Here is a 21,328-nt window from a genome sequence, read left to right as displayed (position 1 = left end):
ATTATCTAGCAACTATTCTATTGAAAATGCCATGCCTCCATGCGGTTTCGCCACAATAGAGCCACAACACTCAACACAATATTTATTTTTCATTAGCTTCAATTACTCTACAAGCTACAATTTGTTGTCAAAGTACAAGAAAGCAAGGGACACTAAAATACTAAATACCTCTGCTAAAAGAAAATTTTTGGCCAGCCAAAGGGTGAGTACCCCTATAATTCCATCCAGACTTCCATCATCACAAACTAATTAACTACCAACAACAGCTACTGCTTTTGGATGTTTGTATAGCATAACCAACTACCAAGAAATTTATTTTCTAAACAAGAAAATGAACTCTAATTCAGCATAGAGACATGAACACAAAGATATGATGGTTTGCTGGTTATTACAACAATGCCTACATCCATTAGCTTAGTGAGACAAGTGATGATGTTGTTTCAAGACGTTTTAGCATGTGGGGGCATGGGAAATATTCTGCAAGTGTTTGAAGTGGGACCCGGTGCCAAACGAGGATGCAATGGCAAAAAGGTTTAAAACATCTGAGTTGGCAAAATATTGGGTTGGTGGTTCGGATGCATGTTGCTACATTAATATTAATGATGAACCTGAGTTCGACTATGATGTGCCAATTTAATAACCGCAACGGCCCATCAGGAGGGACAAAGTAAAAAAAGGCATTATCGTCAAAAGATCAATCCCCTGAAAAATCCAATATAGATAGTTAATGAGTAAGTTATCCGCGCTTCATATAATGTACAAGCGGAGAGGCTATGGATGAAAAAAAAAAGCCAAAAAGTGGCCGAGAGGTAAGAATATAAAAATAACTACCAACATCGATCATCTTCCACCTAGAAAACGAGAAGCGACGACAAAGATGGAAGGAAAAATTTTCAAAAAAATGGAGGTTTTGTTTATTTTTAAATTTGTAGATGTTTTTTAGTTATGTAGTTTTTTTTCCTTTAGTTATGTATTTTTTAAATTATTACCGAAAGGTTTTATTTTATTTATTAAATGTTTAACAAATTTAATTTAAAATAAATTAATTGTTTAATAAAATGAAAAAAAAAAGTGAGGGGAAGGTGATATGCCTTAGATACAAGGATACTCGGTTTTTTTTTATTTATTTTCTCGTAAGAGAGTTATTAAAATATTAAGATGTTAAAATATTTGACTATCTATTATGTATTAAGAATAACATATTTTCAAAAAAAAAATCAAAATATATTAGAGTTCCTGTAACAAAAGAAAATAATGATTTGATAAGATTTATGAACTTGACAACTTTGATCTTATTTCACACACGTTCATACATATTTCTAATAAACCAATTTTGAATTTGAATTGACAAAAAATCAAGTCCATAAATATAACTTGAGTAGAGACCTTGAGAACTTCACATGAAAGTTCTTGAAAAAGATGAGTTGATAGCTTGCTTTTACGTGAAAGAATTGAATTGTCTTTAAGGCTGTGGGTATGGGGCTTGGGTTGGGGCGTGGGTTGGGGTAAAATGTTTAAGGCACCACCTCGGGTGGGTTTGGGTTGGGACGTGGTCCCTTACGGTGTGTTCCCGAGTTAAAAATCCCTCCCCTTCCCTCCCCTCCCCTCCCCTCCCCTCCCCTCCATGTCTTTCCAAATTGGAAAGACTATTTTCAGGTAAAAAAAACCCCATTTTCCCTCCCCTCCCCCTGTTAAGTGGATCTCTGGAACACCATTTTCCCTCCCCTCCCCTCCCCTCCCCCTGTTAAGTAAATCTCTGGAACACAGTGTTAGGGCTTGGGTTTCAAGCCGGGCGTGGGGCGGGGGACCAAGGTGACATGGCGGTTTGTGAATGGGCAAAAGAAAAGATCCGTTGTGAATGGCCCCTTGGGGCTTGGGTTCCAAGCCGGGCGTGCTCAAAAACAAACGGCGTCGCCTTCAGCTGGGAGTTCTGGCTCGCGTAGGGGAATATACAGCGACCAGTTGGATGACATTTCATGCAAGTTGGATACATTCAACGTATTCCAACAACAAAGGGCCGAAATACGAAGGAGCAAAGAAGCTAGAGATGCCCTGAAACAAAGACGGGATGATTTGAAAATTCTATCCCAGCCGATTGATCACCTACAGGGTGACGAGTTAGAAATAGTCTTGGCGTTGAGAGAAGAGATAAAAAAAATATAAAAGTTAGGAATTTTTTTTTTCTTGTAATCTTCTTTTTTTGTAATTTTCTTTATTTAAAATTATTAAAAAAATTAAATTTGTGTTATTGGGTCTGCCCAGCGAGTCAGCCCAGCCGGTCAGCCCACAAGCCCACCAAACCCACGCCCCCCAAACCCCCGCCCACCATACCGTGTGTTCTTGTGGGTTTCCCATATCTGCCACCCTGTTCCACATGTTAACCAATGCCTAACCCAAGCCCCAATCCCCGCCCCACCATACCCCATATTCTAAGATGATCAAGAAAAACAAATTTAGGGGACCACTAATAAAAGTTATAACAATTAATAAAAAGTAATACGTTATTTGACATATGCTTATTACTTATTAGGGGTGAGGATAAAATACAAAGTTTAAAATAAAGAGGAATTGTATTTTAGTCAATCTTATCATTTCTTTTTCCTTTTCAAAACCCAGTAACTTCAAAACTCATCATTTTCAAAACCCACCATCTTCAACCATTTCTTCACTTTCTATCTCAATAATCACTACATTATAGTGCGATTTTCGTCACCAATCAATGATTCAAACACCCGATCAACGTGTTCTTCAACTTTTTTGAAGAAAACCCAGTTTAATTTCATACAAAATCTAGTTTTTTTCCGGTGATTTTGAAGATAATCATTCGATCCGTTCGATTCGAGCGCTGACAAGTGTTTCAATCATTCAAAATTCGTCAATTGTTGAAGAAATCACTTCGACCCATGTAAGAAATTCTTTAATTTCATTTTTACGATCTAGGTTTTTGATTTAATCATTGCGTTTTACGATCTTGGCGGGGGTCTGGGGGGCAGCGCCCCTGGTAGCGGGATCCCAGAGGCGGCAACCCCTGGTGGGGTCCAAGGGTCAGCTCGGAATTTTTTTTCGATTAAATTGCTTTAATAAAAATGCATCAGAAAAATTAAATTTCTGTAAATTGCCTTTGGAAAATGGCATTCGTAAACTGCATTGGTTCAAACAATTCACAGCTCAGACAATTCACAGCACAGACAATTCACAGCACAGACAAAACTATTGTCATGGTTCAATGCATTTTAAAGAGAACACGTTCTTTGGTGTTTTTAGGCAATTGCGTTTTAGAACTAAAACATTTTTATGTGTTTTCTGGTCATTGCGTTTTAGAAAAACACATTCTTGAAGTGTTTTTAGTCATTGCGTTTTAGGTAAATCACATTTTTAGGTGTTGTCAGTCCATTGCGTTTTACAGAGAACACTTTCTTTTGTTTTTTTAGGCAATTGCGTTTTAGAATGAGACATTTTTAATTGTTTTCTGGCCATTGCGTTTTACAAAAAGGACATTTCTTTGTGTTTTTGGTGCATTGCGTTTTAGGTAAAACACTTTTTTATGTGTTTTCAGTCCATTGCGTTTTAGAAACAGACATTTTAAGTGTTTTCTGGCCATTGCGTTTTAGAAATAAGACATTTGTTTGTGTTTTTGGTGCATTGCGTTTTAGGTAAAACACATTTCTATGTGCTTTTAGTCCATTGCGTTTTAGAAAGTACACTTTCTTTTGAGGTTTTAGGCTATTGCGTTTTAGAAATAAGACATTTCTTTGTGTTTTCTGGCCATTGCGTTTTACAAATAAGACATTTCTTTGTGTTTTTAGTGCATTGCGTTTTAGAAAAATGTCATTTTTTAGGTTTTTTTTTCCATTGCGTTTTACGCAACTCGGTTTTTTCCATTGCGTTTTACGCAACTGGGTTTTAGAAAAAAAAATTCGAATATATAGCAATAGTATACTTGTTGTAAAGATAAAAAACGCTCGTTTTTTTGGTGAAATTTTTATAAAAAAATAATGTCATATGAAAGAGTTATTAACGTTTAAAAAATAGGGGGAATTGAAGGAGAGAGAAACTATTGGCTTGGATTGACTAGAATACCCCTAAACAAACTCACGCGCCTCTTTTCTTCCCTTCAATTTCCCTGATTTAATCTTAGCCCTTGATTAACTAAATGAGTTGTCAAATCACTTCCTAGCCTTCTTAGCCAAATAAACTTCTTAACCTTCTTAGCCAGATAATTTAATCTTAGACCAGTTACAGACAAAAAAAATGTCATTATCTTTAGGGTCCAAAAAAATGGGCACACAGGCCATCAATGTTAGAAGTTGCAGCCATGTTGAAGAATGAATATCAAAGTCTGCCTATGTGTAACACCCCAAAAACGGGATTGGTATCAAACCACTTTAATATTAATGACGGGTAAAATACCGTTAGTAGTGAAAATTTTACCTGGTAAATATTAGGATTTAAATAAATAAACCTAATATTAATTGAAAGGATGATAAATACTTTTCGAAAAAAATAAAGTATATAAAAGGGCCTGAGTTAACGGGACTTAAAATAAAACGGGTTATAACCCCCGGAACCCACTAAGTTAACTAGGAATAAGTAACCTAGTTAGTTGTATGTATAAAAATAATAAAGAAACATGACTAAATACATTTTTTGTATAACTTGTGAATTAGAGGGATTAAAAGGGGCTATTATGAAAGTGATTTAATTAAAAGAAAAAGTAAAACCAAAACACACACATGTGTGTGTGTTTGGTCGACATATGCAGAGCAACAAAAAGGGGGACGCTCTCAAAAACCCTAAAGCTCACAAATCACCAAGAATCAAAGAAGGATTTCAACAATAATCATTGTTGAAGCTAATTTTCTGATCAATCACGTTAAGAGATCCCAAGGTGTCGAAATTTGATGTTTGGTGATGTTGTAAGTTTATGGCAAACATTCATAACTTGATGTCTAGTATGCATGTTAGATATAATAGTAAAATTGAAACGAATACTAGTCTAGGAATGAACCTTAGATGTGAAATTGGTGATTTAGAGCCATAAACTTGTAATTGAAGGATTTAGTTTGTCTAGGTATAAGTGGGTTTTGATGAAAAAGGTTGAGTTCATGAAATTTTAAAGAGTTAAATAAGCATATGAACTCATAACAAACTGAAATGTAATGTTAAAATGCCCATGATCAACATACCTACTTGATGAATTGAGAATTCGTGATTAGGAATTTACTAAGATTTGATGTAACATAATGGGTTATAAATCATACCCACAAGGTGTTCGATAAATTGCCTAAGTGAGAACATAAAACTATAGAAGTATGATGAAACTTGAAAAGAATCGTATGTAATGATTTTTCACAAAATTGGATGAAAGCGATTCTTTAAAATGGCAATTTAACAATTAGCCGGGTTGTTCACTATAGGCGACTCGAGCGAGAAGGCGGGTGATAAAACCGGGAGCGATACGCGGCTTAAAGGAAAGATCTAAGGTACGCGACTTGACGTCCCGTTACATTTATGTAGACAAGCTTAGTTAAAATATGTTTAAGGTTGATATAGCGAAAATGGTTGAGTTGGTATGTCAATGAGGTGATGGAATTCACTCGACAACCAAACGGGTCAAAATAGATAGTTAAAATGTGTGTAATATTGATATAGAGAAAATGGTTGTGTTAGTATGTCTTTGAGGTGATGGAATTCACTCGACAACCAAATGGGTCAAATTAATAGTTAAAAATATAAGTGATCAAAATAAAGACACCATTTGGTAAAAGTTATAACGGGTCGAACAATTTAAGAAAATGTCTTTTAAGTAGTAAGAACTCACGACACGAACTGGAATAGGTTCAAGGGGCATGATGGTATTAATATACCATCGTACCTTGATAAATGGTCATGTCGACTAAACGGGTCAAATGGTGTGTTAATACCATTTGACAATAATAACTGACGACTACTTGTTGAGTTTTGTGATCACAAGAAATAACATATGCTTGCGTTGTTTTAGCTAGAAAATTTAAAGCAAAAAGTATGTAAACGAGTCAGTGCTATGACCCGAGCCAGGTACGCATATTTAGATTTATAGTTAATAGTGATATTTTGGTCAATTATTAGTGAAAGTCCTTCGTCGTAAATGAGGGACTAAAATTTGACCAAAAAGCCCTTGATAGGTAAATTGGGCAAATGACCTATATGGGTTGTTTAGGAATTTGCATGATGATTATGGAATATAGATAGATATTTTAGATATGGAATTACGAAGTGTGAAAAGAAAAGAGCTAGTTTTAGACTAAATTGCTTAAATCCCTTAAACAGGTCAAAAGTCTTAGTAAATCAATTTCAAGCCGAGGGCTTGAAACACTATATTTTGAGAAGTTAGATATTAGGTCTTAACTCTATAAGATGGAGAATTAAATTACCATCGCGTAGGAAAAAGAATCACGCGAATCGGATGAGTAGAACAAAAGTTATGACACTTTGAAGTTTGATTTTTGTTGAAAAATTGAGCTGGGCAGAAAATGCAGGTTCAGAAACGGACCTGCAGGAAATTAGTCTCCCCCGCGCCACGCGACAGGATCCCTTAGTTGGGGCGTGACACGCGACAGGTGTCGCGACACGCGACAGATTAAAGGACGCCTTTCGCAACACGCTGGAGGCATGATTTTGGAATTTTATTTTTATTTTCATTATTGATATCGGAACTTGATTATACTTATTTATATGTTGTCAAAACTAACCTTTAAGTTGGTTTTGATGTTAGGTAATGTAGGCGATACTCTGGACGACGATCAAGCAACATGTCAAAGAATCGAACACAACACTTTTGAAGCTTCCGCGTTAATATATTTTGTTTTAACTAAATGTGAACATGTAACTCTTGATGTCACTTTTGTACGTTTTAAACTAGTAGGGATGTTAATCCTAAATACTCTAATCGTGTATGAATATTAAGTTAATAATTTATTTTGTTAACCCGTATTTTACGCAAACTAAATGCGTATTTAGTAGTAAATTCATATTAAATTAATATGGGTGTTACACTATGCCAAGAAGACCTGCTTTTTCAACAAATAACTATGATGACGAAAAGAAAGACAAAACAAACGAATATGGCTATTCTGTTGATATTGCAACCATAACTCAACTTTTACCTCGCTGAGTTATAACTTTTTATTCTCTGTGAGCTGCATTAGAGGCCAACTCGCGTTGTCCTGAAAAACGATCACATTTTACAAAGCAATTTCGGACAAATTCTAGTTTTCAGAAGTTGAGAAGGTCAACATTTAACCGATCATTAGTTATGGTTGTGGTTAACACTTTTCAATTATCAAACCATCGGTTAACGTTACCCACGTTTAATCGAACCTACAGTTAACCAAGCTTGCACAACTAGTCTTATCCCTGCACTCGTAGGCCCGGATTTATATGTCATAACTTAAATAATTTTAAAATAGAAAAATAAAAAGTTAAGACTTGTAACACTAGCCATGAGTAATTTTATATAAGTATATATAAAAGCTCAATATCAAATATATATTTAATAGGACATGATAGATCCTAATATAGGTGTTTATCGGGTTTCGAGTTTCTGGATTCGTGTTAATTAGATTTTTTATTATTTGAATGAATGTCTGATAACCGAAGCGAAATACAATCGGATTAGTCGGGTTTTGGCTATTGGACTGTCGAGTTAGGTCAAATAGCGAGAAAGGTATAAATGCGTTGTAGGTCTGATACTGTGTCCATTCATTCTTCTTGTTAAATGATACACCCAACATGACTATACCAGTGAGCCTTTAGACCCCTTTTGCGTCTTTGCATACAATTAAACCACTTTAATTAAAAATATACTATGTAATTTTATATTATGTTTTCTAAATAACTAAAATTAGAAGCCTAGGTTCCATCATTTCCAACTCTAACAAAAATAGAGTTCTACACATTCCTATCTCGTCATTTCAGCTCATATTCACATATTTCATTTGGAAATATAGTGTTACAACTTACAAATCAAAGATTCCTTCAGTTATGTGCTTTCTACCATTGTTGGAATAGTTTTCTCCTTCTTCGTATTAGGTGTATTCTTCCTTCCCGTTAAATTTGATCGAGAGTGTCCGCTTATTGCGGTTTATCTTTGTTTTTTTTATTTGGGTTTTCATGTATTGGAATCGTCTTTTTTATTTGGGCTTTCATGTATTGGAATCGGAAATTATGGGTTTTCTTGCTAGTTCCTAATTTCATGCGTTCTTGTTTGCCAAGTTCTCAAATTAGGGTTAAAAATGCTAATGTGGGCATGCCCACCTTCTAGAGCCATATGTCTTTTAGAGGGGAGGAATCGTACTAGATTATAGCCTGAATCAGAATTGAACATCTAGCTAGTTTGGGTGGAACCGATTTGAAACCGATTGAACCTGTTGGTCTGAGATCTATTTGGAACCCCCTTTGTTGAACCGGTCAAAAATCGCAACTTTTCACTTGAAAACCGTTTTGGAATCAAACCGATCATTTTTACATAGAAACTGGTTTAGAACCAAAACCTGTTATAGCGAAAACAATTTTAACTTTTGTTAGTCGGAACCAATTTGGACCAGTTTTGACTTTTGTTAATCGAAATCGATTTGGAGAAAGAAAAAGATTTGTGCAACCGGGTCATTATATGATGTGTTTATGTATTTCATGCATAGTTGCAAAAGTCACTAGGAGCTCTCTAGTCGGTCGAGCGAGGGGTTGAGAGTACTTGGCCTAGACGAACAGTACTCGGGGAGTACTCGAACATGCTAAATTATTCAGAAATTAGTTTTCGGAAATTAAATATACGTCAAATACATAAATTTTCTAATAATTTTAGCAAAATACGTTAAAATGATATTCATATTCTTTAATATTATAAGCATAGAAATTATTTTTATTGTTTTTAGAGACAAGGTTGGCCTAAGTTGACCTACTAGATCTGATTCTGGTCGAGATTGACCGCGTTTGATCGATTCCGAGTAATCAGGCGGAGTGGAAGAAAGTCGTCTTAACAGCCTATCTTGGAGCGATTACCCAGCGATTCCGAGTAATCGGGCGGAGTGGAAGAAAGTCGTCTTAACAGCCTATCTTGGAGCGATTACCCAGAGAAAACTCGGACTTGGATACCTTGATTTACAATCATGATTTCTTGTAGTGGGCTTAGGCATCATCGAATTAGGCCCACTAAGTTATAAGCAAATTGGGTTTAAATCTTATTAGCCCATCCGATTAAAACCAACCCTAATTATATAAAATCACACCAAATCTGTTGTCGTTTTACGATTTTACCGTCTGAGCACCAAAGAAAAAGAAGACTCCACCATGGTAATCTTTCTCCCTCATTTTCTACGTATTTCAAACCCTAATTCTTCCTCTTAAATTCTTAAATTTGCATACACAATTCGAGAATTATACAATTGCTGATTCAATTCGAGAATAATTAAAGAAGCTAATTCACTGTGTTAATATGGTTTTTTTATGATTTCATAGCTTGTGGTTGTTTCGTTAGGCTTTAACTGATTATTTGCTAAGCGTTTTTTGGATGCAATGTTGATGTTAATTTGTAAGGATGAGACTAGCCTTGTATACTTACCAAATGTTTAGTCATTAGCGAATCGTTCATGAACTGTTCTGCGGGAAGTTAATGTATTTAGTTAACTATTTACTAAACAACCGAGCTCGAACAACACGTTTTGTTCATTTCATGTTTAGCTTGTTCATTTGTGTTTGTCAGCATGTGTTTATGTTTATCTGTTACAGTTTAGTTCAAGTCTGTTGATTTTTGAGTTCCTAACAGATTGATGTTCGCTTTTACTTTTAGTCAAGTTTTAACTCAATTGTGTTTGAACAATACAACCCCTCTTGGTTAATTGTTCGAGTTTGATCATTTGTTCGGTTAAAGTTAAGTGAACGAACATGGGCATGCCCTGTTCGTATTTGTTTGGTTTGTTGATATGCCTAGATGAGACGCATTGTTATTAAAGGCGTGAGGTGCACCCAGGGCGATTTGTTGGGCCCAGGCTTTATTTGTGCCTAGGCGCTCGCTTTAATAACTATGACGAGACAATTCTTGCCTTAGGATTCATACGCGTAAGAGTTGACTTCTGGTTTCAGGACATGATCTTTACCATTAATAGTAGTTCTAGTTGGATCCCCTTTGCTGCCCGACCATCCGTTATCTTAATCACTTTTTTTGTGGGTAATCTTAACCTTTCCAACAGGCTCTGCACAGTTAAAACCATGTAACGGGAGTCCCTTTACCTAAAGGGTTCAAATGGATTGTAATCAAGTTGTATATGAGTTAGTCGGGTTGGCAGGTTGTAAACGTACTGTAGACCAAACTGGTAGGGTGGGTAATCTAGACCCGGCCGGTTTGGGTTTTGGCGGACTGTATCAGTTTTTTTTTTTTTTTTTTTTTTTTTTTAACCCTTTGTTAATTTATTAGTTTGTTTTGATGATTTGAAATTGAAAAAGATGGTTCATAGTTATAATACATATAATTAAATAATAAAAATTAAGCGGGCAATTCAATTATTCTGGTGGTTTCAAGTTTTAAACCAGACTGAATTGTTAAACTGCGAAAGTTGACCATGAAAGGTCTTAAACTGGCCAGCCAGCTTGCTTTTCTATGGTTGGTTTAAGCAATTTCTGACAACTCTAGTTAATAGGCTGACTGATTGAGCTTGTAAATCATATATTTTTAATTCCAACTTTAAACGGGCGGTTTGGTTAAGCTGTTTAAGTTGTAGTACAACTCAACACCGCCTCCTTAACTGACTGTCAACATGAATACAGGGTTTGTTTTTATGAAACGTGTTAGTCTGGGTAAACAAAAAATTGATTATTTTCTTGGTGGATTCGTGTCAAGAATTGCTACATCCTTTCCAGTTAATATCGCTGGTATATCACCGATATATTTTTGATGTATCGGTTATCGGTCCCATGGTGAGATATTGGTGTAAAATATCGGTGTATCGATATTATCGGCGATATTGACCAATATTTGACCGTTATATCACGAATTTTCCCGATATTAGTACCTTTCTTCTTAGTTATACCGTTCTTCTTTCTTCTTATTGCTGCTATTAGCGTTTTAAGTCTTAATCAGTTCCTACTTGCTACAATTGTTAGCGTTTTGCAAGTTGCAAAGGGATAATTTGTTAATGGTAGGAGAGTATACTGAACTGTTAGTGTTAAATTGCTATATATATAAATTCAGCATGATATTAAAATTCCCGATAATCCACCGCGATAACCGATATCTCAAAATATCGGTCCTTGACCAATATCCGAGTTTTTACCGCATTAACTGCTTAGGCTATATCTGTTTATGCATAGATGGCGGGGAGTTGATGTAATGCTGACATTTAAAAACTTACACATGTTTGTTGTATACAGCCGTCACACAAGACATTCATGATCAAAAAGAAGCTTGCCAAGAAGATGAGGCAGAACAGGCCCATTCCAAACTGGATTCGAATGAGGACCGATAACAAAATCAGGTCAAAAGTCAAAAACTATATTTGAATTCATGTGTACTGTTTAAAGGTGTTTCTTTTCCCTGACACGCGGTTTATTGGATACAGGTACAATGCCAAGCGCAGGCACTGGCGCAGAACGAAGCTTGGATTTTGAGGTGTTTTTATTTGCTGTTTGTTAAATTCAACACTCAGCTACATGGTTTCCATTTATGTGTAGTTTACCTTAATTATGAATGATCTATGATTTGAAATTGTTTTTGGTGAAGAACTTATTGCTTTTTTGGTGGTTGGATGTACTCACCTTTGTAACTGTTAACAAAGACGCAAGGCGCAGGCGAGGCGCATAGGCCGGCTCCAGGCGCAAAAAAAGCGAGGGTTTTTTAAGAAAGGCGCCTATAGAGGAAAAAAATTAAAAGATGTATTATGCTTTGAAAATTAACACAATTCCACATATAAAATAAAGAAACTATTATAAAAGCCATTTAATTTTGGTGTTTTAATTTCTTAAAAAAGATGAGTATGGTCTGGTGGTGGCGGATTAGATTAAAAAGGATAAGGAGACGCATCTTTATTCAATGGTTAAAAGGTTGACTTTTCAAGTCAATGGTTTACAGCTGTGAAAAGTCAGTTGAAACAATGGTTTACAGCTGTAAAAAAACTTTAAAAATAGCATAAAAAAAGAAAGGAGCGTCTAACAGAATTAAGCCCACGTTTTTCTCTCGCTGTGCCTGGTTCTGGGCGCTCGCCTGAGCACCGTTTTTACAAAAAAGCTCAGATTTGCGCCTAAGCTACCACCAGGCGCTATAGCCTCGCCTCGCTGCGCCTGAGCGCCTAGGCGCGCGCCCGGCGCGCTTTTGACAACATAGATCATGCAATAGGTGTGGTAAAAAGCGTACCTATACTATACACACCTATAGGGAGCTGTATGGCGCTTAAGGAATAGATTTACATGAGGCATGTGCCACTTGTTTTTTTATACTGGAGGCATGCCTCTGCGTATCTAAGGTGCATCAGCAGATTCTTTCTGGTATTGGTCGTTCTTGCTTGTAAATTGTCGGCTTGCTTGTCTTGAATTTGGTGACCTTGTTGTCTGTTAATGGTCAAAAACATGTTGTCGAGTTCACACTACACTGGTCAGAATGGGCGAATGGGTTATCAGAATGGGATCGCAATTTGCTTTTCCATTTGTGGCGTCACATTGTCCCCCCTTCCAAGACTAATCTAGCTGAAACATGTGTTATTATGGTTTTTGAGTTTCGAGTTTAGTTTTACGTTACTTAACGGCTCTTTTTGCCCAAATCAAAATGTCACATTTTTAATACGCTCAGTTTTAACTCGAACCTGTTAAGCTACTTAAATGTTTAAGCACTTGAATCCTTTATTGGAAGCCTCATGTGTGGGCCTTCATCTTTTACCTCGAATCTAGCTATCCTATCGTCACGCAGCTCTTTTTAACCAAGCGCATGACATTTCTTCATCAAGTAGGATTAATAAACGCCATTATTACGATGTTAAACATAAACTTTGAGTAAATTAAACAAGTTTTCCTTGATATGTTGCTTGAGGTCAAGATGTTCGTATTATAAAGACGCTAGTTTAGATAGGCAGAACGTTCACGCTACACAAGAACAAAAACTACACAGATATACAAGCTTTAGTTTCATGTTTTACATCATTAGAAGCTTCAATAGTGCATCTAGCTTCACAATTCACAACACAAGATTCTAAAACAAGCAAAAGAAATCTATTTTACAAACCATATATCAACATTTTCATAATCTATACTACTTCACTTAAACACGAACAAAATCACATGATTCTTCTCATTTCTTCTCGGGATCCAATCGTGAAAGAATCTTTAAAACATCTTCCATTGAAGGTCTATCCGATTGCTCGCTTGTAGTGCAAGCAAGAACAACTTCAAGAACCAATTTAATCTGTTCTTGGACCGACTTTGAAGATGAAGGAGAACCAGCCACCTCATTAACATCATAAACTTCCTTCAATAAAGCGTCTTTTGGTGTTTTGTGTACGCTTATCCCACCATTTTTTCGCTTCCCGTTTGTTAAAATCTCCAAAACGACCTCCCCAAAGTGAAATATATCATCCTTTAGGTCATGTTCCGTGACACCCTTGTATTCACCTGCCAAACAAGAATGAATCGAAAAAAGGTCAGGTTTTACCTTTAAAAGGTCAAACGGGTACCAAAAGATTACATATATAGGAAACAGGTCAGATGGGTCAAACAAGTCAAGAGCTGCTAGAAGTGTATCTTTTATAAATGAGCACACCTAAATTCAAAACATCATATTATGTTTGAAACAATATAGCTTGTGTAACCGTATTTGAAAAAAAAAGGTTGAGAATAAGTGGTTTGGCATGTTTGTTTGATTCTTCTTAAGTAGAATATCATTGTTAAACCGGTTTTTAAGGTAACAACTAAACTTGTACCTGTTTCCATTGCAGATATTGTTTTGAACGCAAATTCTGCCAAACGTGGCTCCATATTCTCATCAACCGCTATGTTACTCGCCTTCAGATTTCCATGAGGAATAGCCGGATGACAATCACGGTGAAGATAACTCAACCCTTTAGCGATGTTAATCACAAGCTTATATTTCGAAGCCCAATCTCTTTTGACACCAATCTTTTCATCAAGATTTCCATTAGGCAAATACTCGAACAACAAATAACCAAGATTCTTATTATAACAAAAACCCAACAACCGAACCAAATTCTTATGCCTTAAACTGCCCATGCGGTTTATGAAATCCAACAAAATGTTTGAACCTTTTGTTCCCCACTCGATCTTTCTCACAACTACCGTCATCCCAGTCAGCAAGACCGCTTTGCAAACAGGATTCAACGAATACGATGTTTCCACCGGTTCAACAAATCTAAAACTCTTTAAAACATCAGAGGCTGTGACATCTGGTAACCCACCAAATGACACCATCTTCCAATAGCGGTTAACATTTTGTCTCCGGTAGTAAACGATCCCGAAAAGGAAACCCGAGAGTACAACCACTACAGCGCATAGTACAACTACCCAAGCAACCTTGTGATTTCTTCTACTTCCCAATTCCATTCCCTCGGATATTCCATTCCCGTGATGACATGGTCTTGCAAGTGGTGCACCACAAAGGTTCGGGTTTCCAACAAACGAACTACTATCCATAGATTTCAACATGTTTTGTACCGGAATCGAACCCGAAAGATCGTTATACGAGAGATTAAGAAACTTCAACTTCATCAGGCTTCCTAACTTAACCGGTATTTCACCCGACAGATTATTTTCGGCTAAATTTAAGGTTTCAAGATTCTCACAAGACGAAATGCTTTCGGGGATACGACCCGATATATTGCAAGACGAGGCGGAAAAGTTGCGAAGAACGGGCAACACCCATGTTTTTTCGGGTAGGATCCCTCCGAGATTCGGATTATTCGACACGCTAAAATGCTCAAGTTTTGAAGCATGATATACATCAAAAGGAATCCCACCCGTGAACCGATTATTCGATAAATCAACATACGAAACATCACTAAGAACCTTGAAATTTAAAGCGATATCACCCGAAAACAAATTATCTTCTAACCGAATTCGGACAAGCGAAGAACAATTGGAGATCGAAGAAAGCCCACCCGAGAAATGATTCGAAAACAACATGAGTCTACTCAACTCCCCTTGTGAACAAATATATGGTGGAATCACACCCACAAAATCATTGGTTGAAACATCAACCCATTTGAGTTTTGAATGTTTACCCAATTCTTGTGGAAGTGTACCACTAAACATGTTATCCCATATTAGAAAAGATTCGAGATTCGGAAGCTTAGCGATCCCTTCAGGAACAGAACCATTCATGTTATTATACATTAAACTTAACAACCTTAAACTTTTCAAGTTGGAAAAACTGTCTGGGATCGGACCCGAAAGCATGTTATCCGAAAGATCTAAGCTTGAGAGAGCCGAAATGTTACTCAACTCATCCGGGATCAAACCCGAAAGCGAGTTCCTAAACAGAAAAAGTGTAACAAGATTAGTTAAATCACCAAACTGCTTAGGAATTGAGCCAGAAAGATTAGCACCAGCTATATCAAGATACTGAAGCTCACTCATATTACCAAATTGCCATGGGATACCACCTTGATAAGAATTGTACCCAATCTCCATATGAGTCACACTCTTAAGTTTCCCAAACTCAATTGGCAAATTCCCACTTAACAAGTTGCCTGCAAGGTGAAGAAACTCGAGGCGTTCGCATGATCCATACGCGCTAGGAATGCTTCCACCGAAATAACTACCCGCAAAGTTGACAACTCTTAGCGAGGGAATTTCAGAAACATCCGGTGGAAGCGGACCCGAAAAGCTGTTGCTAAAAGCATCAAGAGTTTCCAAATTTTTCAGATTTGATATCCCAATTGGGAAGACACTAGAGAAATTGTTTCGACTAATGTCTAGTGTTTTTAAACTTGTGAGATTAAAGATCCCAATTGGGAGTTCACCTGAGAACAAGTTGTGGCTTATGTTGAGATAAATGAGATCAAGAAAGTTATTGAATTGATGCCCAGATAAAATCCCACTAATATTTTTCAAAGAAAGGTCTAAAGATGTGATTTTTGTGGAGTTTTGGTTGCATTTAATGCCTGTCCATGAACAAGCATGGATTTTGGGAGATGGGTTTTGATTTTCTTGAGAGATAACCCAGTCAGTTAAAGTGTTTGGTGGGAGGATGAACTCTGATTTTAAGGTTAAAAGTGCTTGTGATAAAGGGTCAGTTGCAGATGATATGGAGAAGATGAGGATGAAGGTGATTATGAAGAGGTGGTGATGAGGAATTTCCATTGGGACACACAGGCTTTAGAGGTTGAGTGATGAAATGATGTAGAAAGTAAAGGGTGAATTTATGGTGTAAGTATATATGGTTGATTAATGAATGCACTGGGAGTGAATGTTGAGGAAAGGAGGGAATGACATAGTATACAGGGTTTTGAATTGCTTTTGGATGCATATGGGACCCGGAAATTGGATAATAATCCATTCCATGAAATTACGTGTGTAGAGTTTTTATAATATAAATAGTATAAAAAATGGTTGTGAGCAGTGAAGAGAGAAAATGTTACTATTCATTTGTATATTTGGGGACACTGGTCACCCCCTATAATTTTTTAATATATTTTGAAAGTGGTTGTGAGTGAGGAAGAGAGAGAGAAAATGTAATGATAAAGGTATAAAAAATATTATTTAATTGAAAATGAGAGAGAAAATATAGTATTTTTTAGTGTAATTTAGAGTGAAAATATGATGGAATGGATGTGAATGCTCTAAGTTGTGCAGTCTAAAGTATTCTTTGCTCTTAACAATAATATTAATGATGTTACAGTAAAACCTCTGTAAATTAATAATATTGATACCAACATATTTTATTTATTTAGTGAGATATTATTATATCGATAAATTAATAAATTATTAATTTAAAAAGTTGGCTTATATTCTAGAGAAGACATTCGTGAGCTTGAAAAATTGATTACGGAAATGCATTAGGAAATCAAGTTACCCATGTTTTGATTTTCGGCGAGATATTACCCACCTTCTCCAACGAATCTTTTATCAATAAAAATCAATCCTTTGGTGATTCTAGTCGGGAAGAATAAAAGTTGAAGTGGTCACAAAGGTGAAAAACCGAGAATATAGTGACCTTTTTAGGAGCCATGTGAATATAAAAAAAAGTTACTTCTGATTTTGAAACGGATCAAACCAAATTACACAAGGAATAAGGACTAGTTTTGAACAGATATTTGGCTGAAAAAATAGAGAACCAACATAGATCAAAGATAGTCTGGTTCCGAAACATAATAGTTTTTAGGTTTTGCTAATCCAGAGTGTTGGCTATGTGTTCTACATACATACTCCTTAAATAATTAGTCAAAAACATATTTAATGACATTAAACGACAATCACTTTTTTAAAAGACAACTCATACACCCTTCTAATTTGCTTCTAAATCTACTTTACGGTTCAGAACAGTACTCGAACTCCAGAGAAGAGGACACTGTTTAAATTTTAACACACCAATATATCATTAGACTAAATGCCCCCATAGAATCAATTTTAGTAGCTTTTATTTTATTTTACTCAATCTAATTAATGTAAGATTAAATATATTTATTCTATATTTAATCTAGTAGCCATTATAATCATTTACATTATATGGATCAAAATATATAACAATCCTATTAAATAATTAGTTGGTAATTGTTGATGGGCCTAATTACCCTTATTAACTAATTAGGGTTTCCTCCTGGGTGCATATATAAGGAGAATAATGTGGAGGTTAAAGGGTTAGACAATTTCACAAACCCTAATAGCACATAACATCAATCTCGCCTCCCTCTCCATAACCGATTCCCTTGTCGGTTTCTTATCATCACCATCATTAGATTGCACCCTAAGGAGGAACCAGACCAAGATGACAATCATGTCAAAACTTAATAGCTGTGTCTCTATCTGGATTCTCTGTTGGCCTGTACTGCTGCAATCAGGTATGTTTTCATGTTTTCCTTTATGTCTAAACAGAACTGATCAACATGTGGTATCAGAGCATATGTTGATTAATCAATACTGTTTTCGTATCCATCAATTCTGGGATTGAAATCTGGAAAACAGAAACTTTTAAAACCTAATTGAACTCATGGCCAGTTTCGAGTTACATGTCCCGAGTCCTCTGTTTCGGGAAAAAGAAAGGAAAAGAATGTATTTTATATACCTCGAAATCATATGGTTAATATTAATGTCCGAAATCTGCTTTAGAATCCTTAATTTTCAGGTTTCGGGTTCCAGAATTATTCTTTTATTTTTAGGGTTCATCATGTGTTCTTAGGAAAATTCGAAATCCTTTATGTTTTGGAATATAATTTGGATTTTTGAGTGTTATTTCCCTGTTTGATCCAATTTAATCTGTTAAGTTTATTCGAAAACTGTTAAAAGATATACAATTATAATTTTCGAAATATTGTGATAAAATTAGATCAGCACTAAAACAGGAAACCATATCTCAAAATCCCTAACAATTCGAATTTTCGGTTATCTTTTCACATTAATAGCTGTAACAGAAGTTTCGAGATAAGTTTTAACCACCCGAGACAAAGGTCTCGACTCGAGACCACAAGAACTCGACTCGAAATCATAAGTGTTCTCAAATGTTTATAACTCGAGACAACGATTTTGACTCGATATCATAAGGTCTCGACTCGAGACCACTGAGGTTTCGACTAAGGGCTTAAATCTGTACAACTCGAGACAAAGGTCTCGACTCGAGACCATAAAGGTCACAACTCGAGACCATGGTTGCGACTCGAGACCTCATAAGGAGTCGAGATCTCATAATTCACAGCAGTCGAGACCATGATTACGACTCGAGACACTGAGGTTGCGACTCAAGACCATTAATGAGTCGAGACCTCATAATGTTATAAGCTGAGTCGAGACTTGACTCGAGACCTCATAACTGACTCGAGATCTCATAACTCAGTCGAGATCTCACTCGAAACCACATTATTTTAGGCTGTTTAATGTGAACTAAGATTTAGCTCGGGGCTCCGCCCCGAACCCCGTGCGGGGGCACGCTGTCCCCCTGCACCCCCAGCGAACTCACCGCGGAGTTCGATCCGCGCTAACAGGTGGTTTGCTATTAAATGATTGGTTTTTGTAATTACTTAGTTAATTAATGAGGATCAAATAATGTTTTACAAAACCAAAATGGCTTAACTTGAATGAGCTTCTGATGTGTCACTTCTGGCCAAAGCTGATTTGATGCATCTACTTATCGTTCAAGTATTATGAAAGCTATGTTAAGTGTGCATCATAAACATGAATGTCTTAATATCTGGCCAAAGGTGATTTAATTCCTTCATAGATGGCATACTTAACAAGTGCATAACTAAAGTGATTATCTCAATTTCTGGCCAAAGCTGATTTGTTACAACCACTTTGCACACATGCTTAAATGATTACACTTCTGGCCAAAGCTGATTTGTCTTCATTTAAGTAGAACTTTAAGTAGTCTATTATTTTGATGTTAGTAATAGACATATCACAACCTCTTCACACAATGATCCTTATATTAATGATCCTCAATTAATTTTTTATGATTATTTCGTCTGCCTTATTCTTAGTACCCATAATTTTGCTCACTATAATTTTCTTCTATAAATCTATATCTCATCCACTATAATTCTTAAATCTAATATGTTTTTGCTTAAAGTTTCTATAAGAATTAGCTCTTAAATTAAATCCTTGATTATCTCTTAAGACACGATAATCCTATTGCTCTCTTCTGATAAAGCACTACAGAAGAAAAGTAGAGCATGATGAATAGGACAAATCAAACATGATGTCTCTTATGATAATCAAGAACTCTGTAACATAAGTGTTGTCACTAAAAGGTTATTCCAGATTAGGTTTTTCCTAAGACTAATCTATAATTGTGGAATAATCACTAGAACTCCTAAGATGCATGCCTTCATTTAAAATTATAAATTATAAAGCTAAGTGGTTTATGTGAATACATAACAATGTACAATACCATGACCCATAAAGTTAAGGGCTTACACATGGAAATAAGTATATTTTTCTAGTACATTACATACTAAGATTTTCACTTGTACAATTTGATGCCTTATGAATCAACTATTACACTCAAAAATACCAAAGTATAACGAGTGTGTTGATAAGCAACATATGTACATAGAAATAAATGTTTGAAACTGGAAAATAAGATGTTATTCACCTTACAACCACTAAAACCTTAAGAGAGGATTGTTCTAAGGTCCATAGACAAATTACAAGTGCTAATCCCAACGTTAAGGTTCTTCAAGGGAAAACCTCACTGCATAATTATGTCATTAGACTAGGCATAAGCAACGAGACTATCCATTATTCTAAAGAACAGTTGGATAAATTAATTAGATAGTAACTTACTAATGATATTTAAGTCTCATAATTCTTTAATATTCCTATTAACACATGATTAGTTGACTCTAGTTTTAAACGTTTCCTTACCAGAAGTCAACAAATAACTAACACGAGAGTTAGTGACAAAATTAATTGTTAAGGCTATAAGAACCATAATAAGCAGTCTTCTAACAACGGCTTTCGATACCTTATATATTCTGAAGATTAATCAGAATATAGTATCATGATTAAGCAATGTTATGAAGGTTGTGATGTTTGCATAGTCAACATAAAGTCACACTTGTGAAAACCCGAACTCTCAAGGTCAGTGTCTTTTAGTCTCGTGATTCTGTTTTCTTATTAATTCTCTTTTACGTCCCTTACGATAATATGAATCGTTAAACACCCGTGACTATAATAAGCTTGTTTTATGTAAAACGTGCATAGGGATTAGTTTCGGCCGAAATCATTAAACTACATTAAACCGGCCCCCATTACTTTTGGGCCGCCAAACTATTTGAACCAACTTGGCCCAACCCACATAGTGTGATTAATCTCGGCCCAATCCTTCTCCCTTGCTTCTTGTACGTAAATTGAGTATGTTAAGATACAAGTTATTATGGCAAACCCTAAACACCCTCACCTATCCCTTGCATCACGACGGCAGTAGACCCCCACCCCCCTTCGAAGTCTCTTCTCCTTTAGAACTTTCATACATCGTCGGGTAAGTATATGCATATCGATTTCGATTCCGTGTTACTATGATTGCTTGCTTGAGATGTGTTATTAGTAGGTATATATATGTTTGCAACGTTTGATTTATATCACGACAGTAATGTGCTGATTCTTGGATTGGTTATGCTAGTACAGGGTAGTCTCTAATATACCA

At 35.9% G+C, this 21,328-nt stretch overlaps 2 protein-coding genes and 1 long non-coding RNA gene across 3 annotated transcripts; 2 read left to right on the top strand and 1 right to left on the bottom strand.

Moving 5' to 3' along the window:
- The first annotated feature begins 4,725 nt into the window (after positions 1 to 4,725).
- LOC118482028 lies at positions 4,726 to 7,021 on the top strand. The gene is made up of 3 exons (XR_004866905.1): positions 4,726 to 4,916; positions 5,418 to 5,483; positions 6,755 to 7,021. It is a non-coding gene; the product is annotated as an uncharacterized LOC118482028 (long non-coding RNA).
- Positions 7,022 to 9,240: 2,219 nt separating this feature from the next.
- On the top strand, positions 9,241 to 11,779 carry LOC110877414 (60S ribosomal protein L39-2). Its single transcript, XM_022125551.1, has 3 exons — positions 9,241 to 9,330; positions 11,404 to 11,507; positions 11,592 to 11,779. The coding sequence occupies exons 1-3, from the start codon at positions 9,328 to 9,330 to the stop codon at positions 11,638 to 11,640; spliced, it is 156 nt and encodes a 51-aa protein (XP_021981243.1). The 5' UTR covers positions 9,241 to 9,327; the 3' UTR covers positions 11,641 to 11,779.
- Positions 11,780 to 13,081: 1,302 nt separating this feature from the next.
- On the bottom strand, positions 13,082 to 16,429 carry LOC110877413 (leucine-rich repeat receptor-like protein kinase TDR). Its single transcript, XM_022125550.2, has 2 exons — positions 13,938 to 16,429; positions 13,082 to 13,629 (listed from the first exon to the last, which is right to left on the bottom strand). Exons 1-2 carry the CDS (start codon positions 16,330 to 16,332, stop codon positions 13,310 to 13,312), a joined length of 2,715 nt encoding a protein of 904 aa, XP_021981242.1. The 5' UTR covers positions 16,333 to 16,429; the 3' UTR covers positions 13,082 to 13,309.
- Between the last annotated feature and the right edge of the window lie 4,899 nt (positions 16,430 to 21,328).

The sequence above is a fragment of the Helianthus annuus genome, chromosome 9, assembly GCF_002127325.2.
Source record: "Helianthus annuus cultivar XRQ/B chromosome 9, HanXRQr2.0-SUNRISE, whole genome shotgun sequence".
In the NCBI taxonomy this organism is placed as follows: Eukaryota; Viridiplantae; Streptophyta; class Magnoliopsida; order Asterales; family Asteraceae; genus Helianthus; species Helianthus annuus.
Note: the sequence above shows the minus strand (reverse complement) of the source record. Positions and strands in the feature narration are given on the sequence as shown.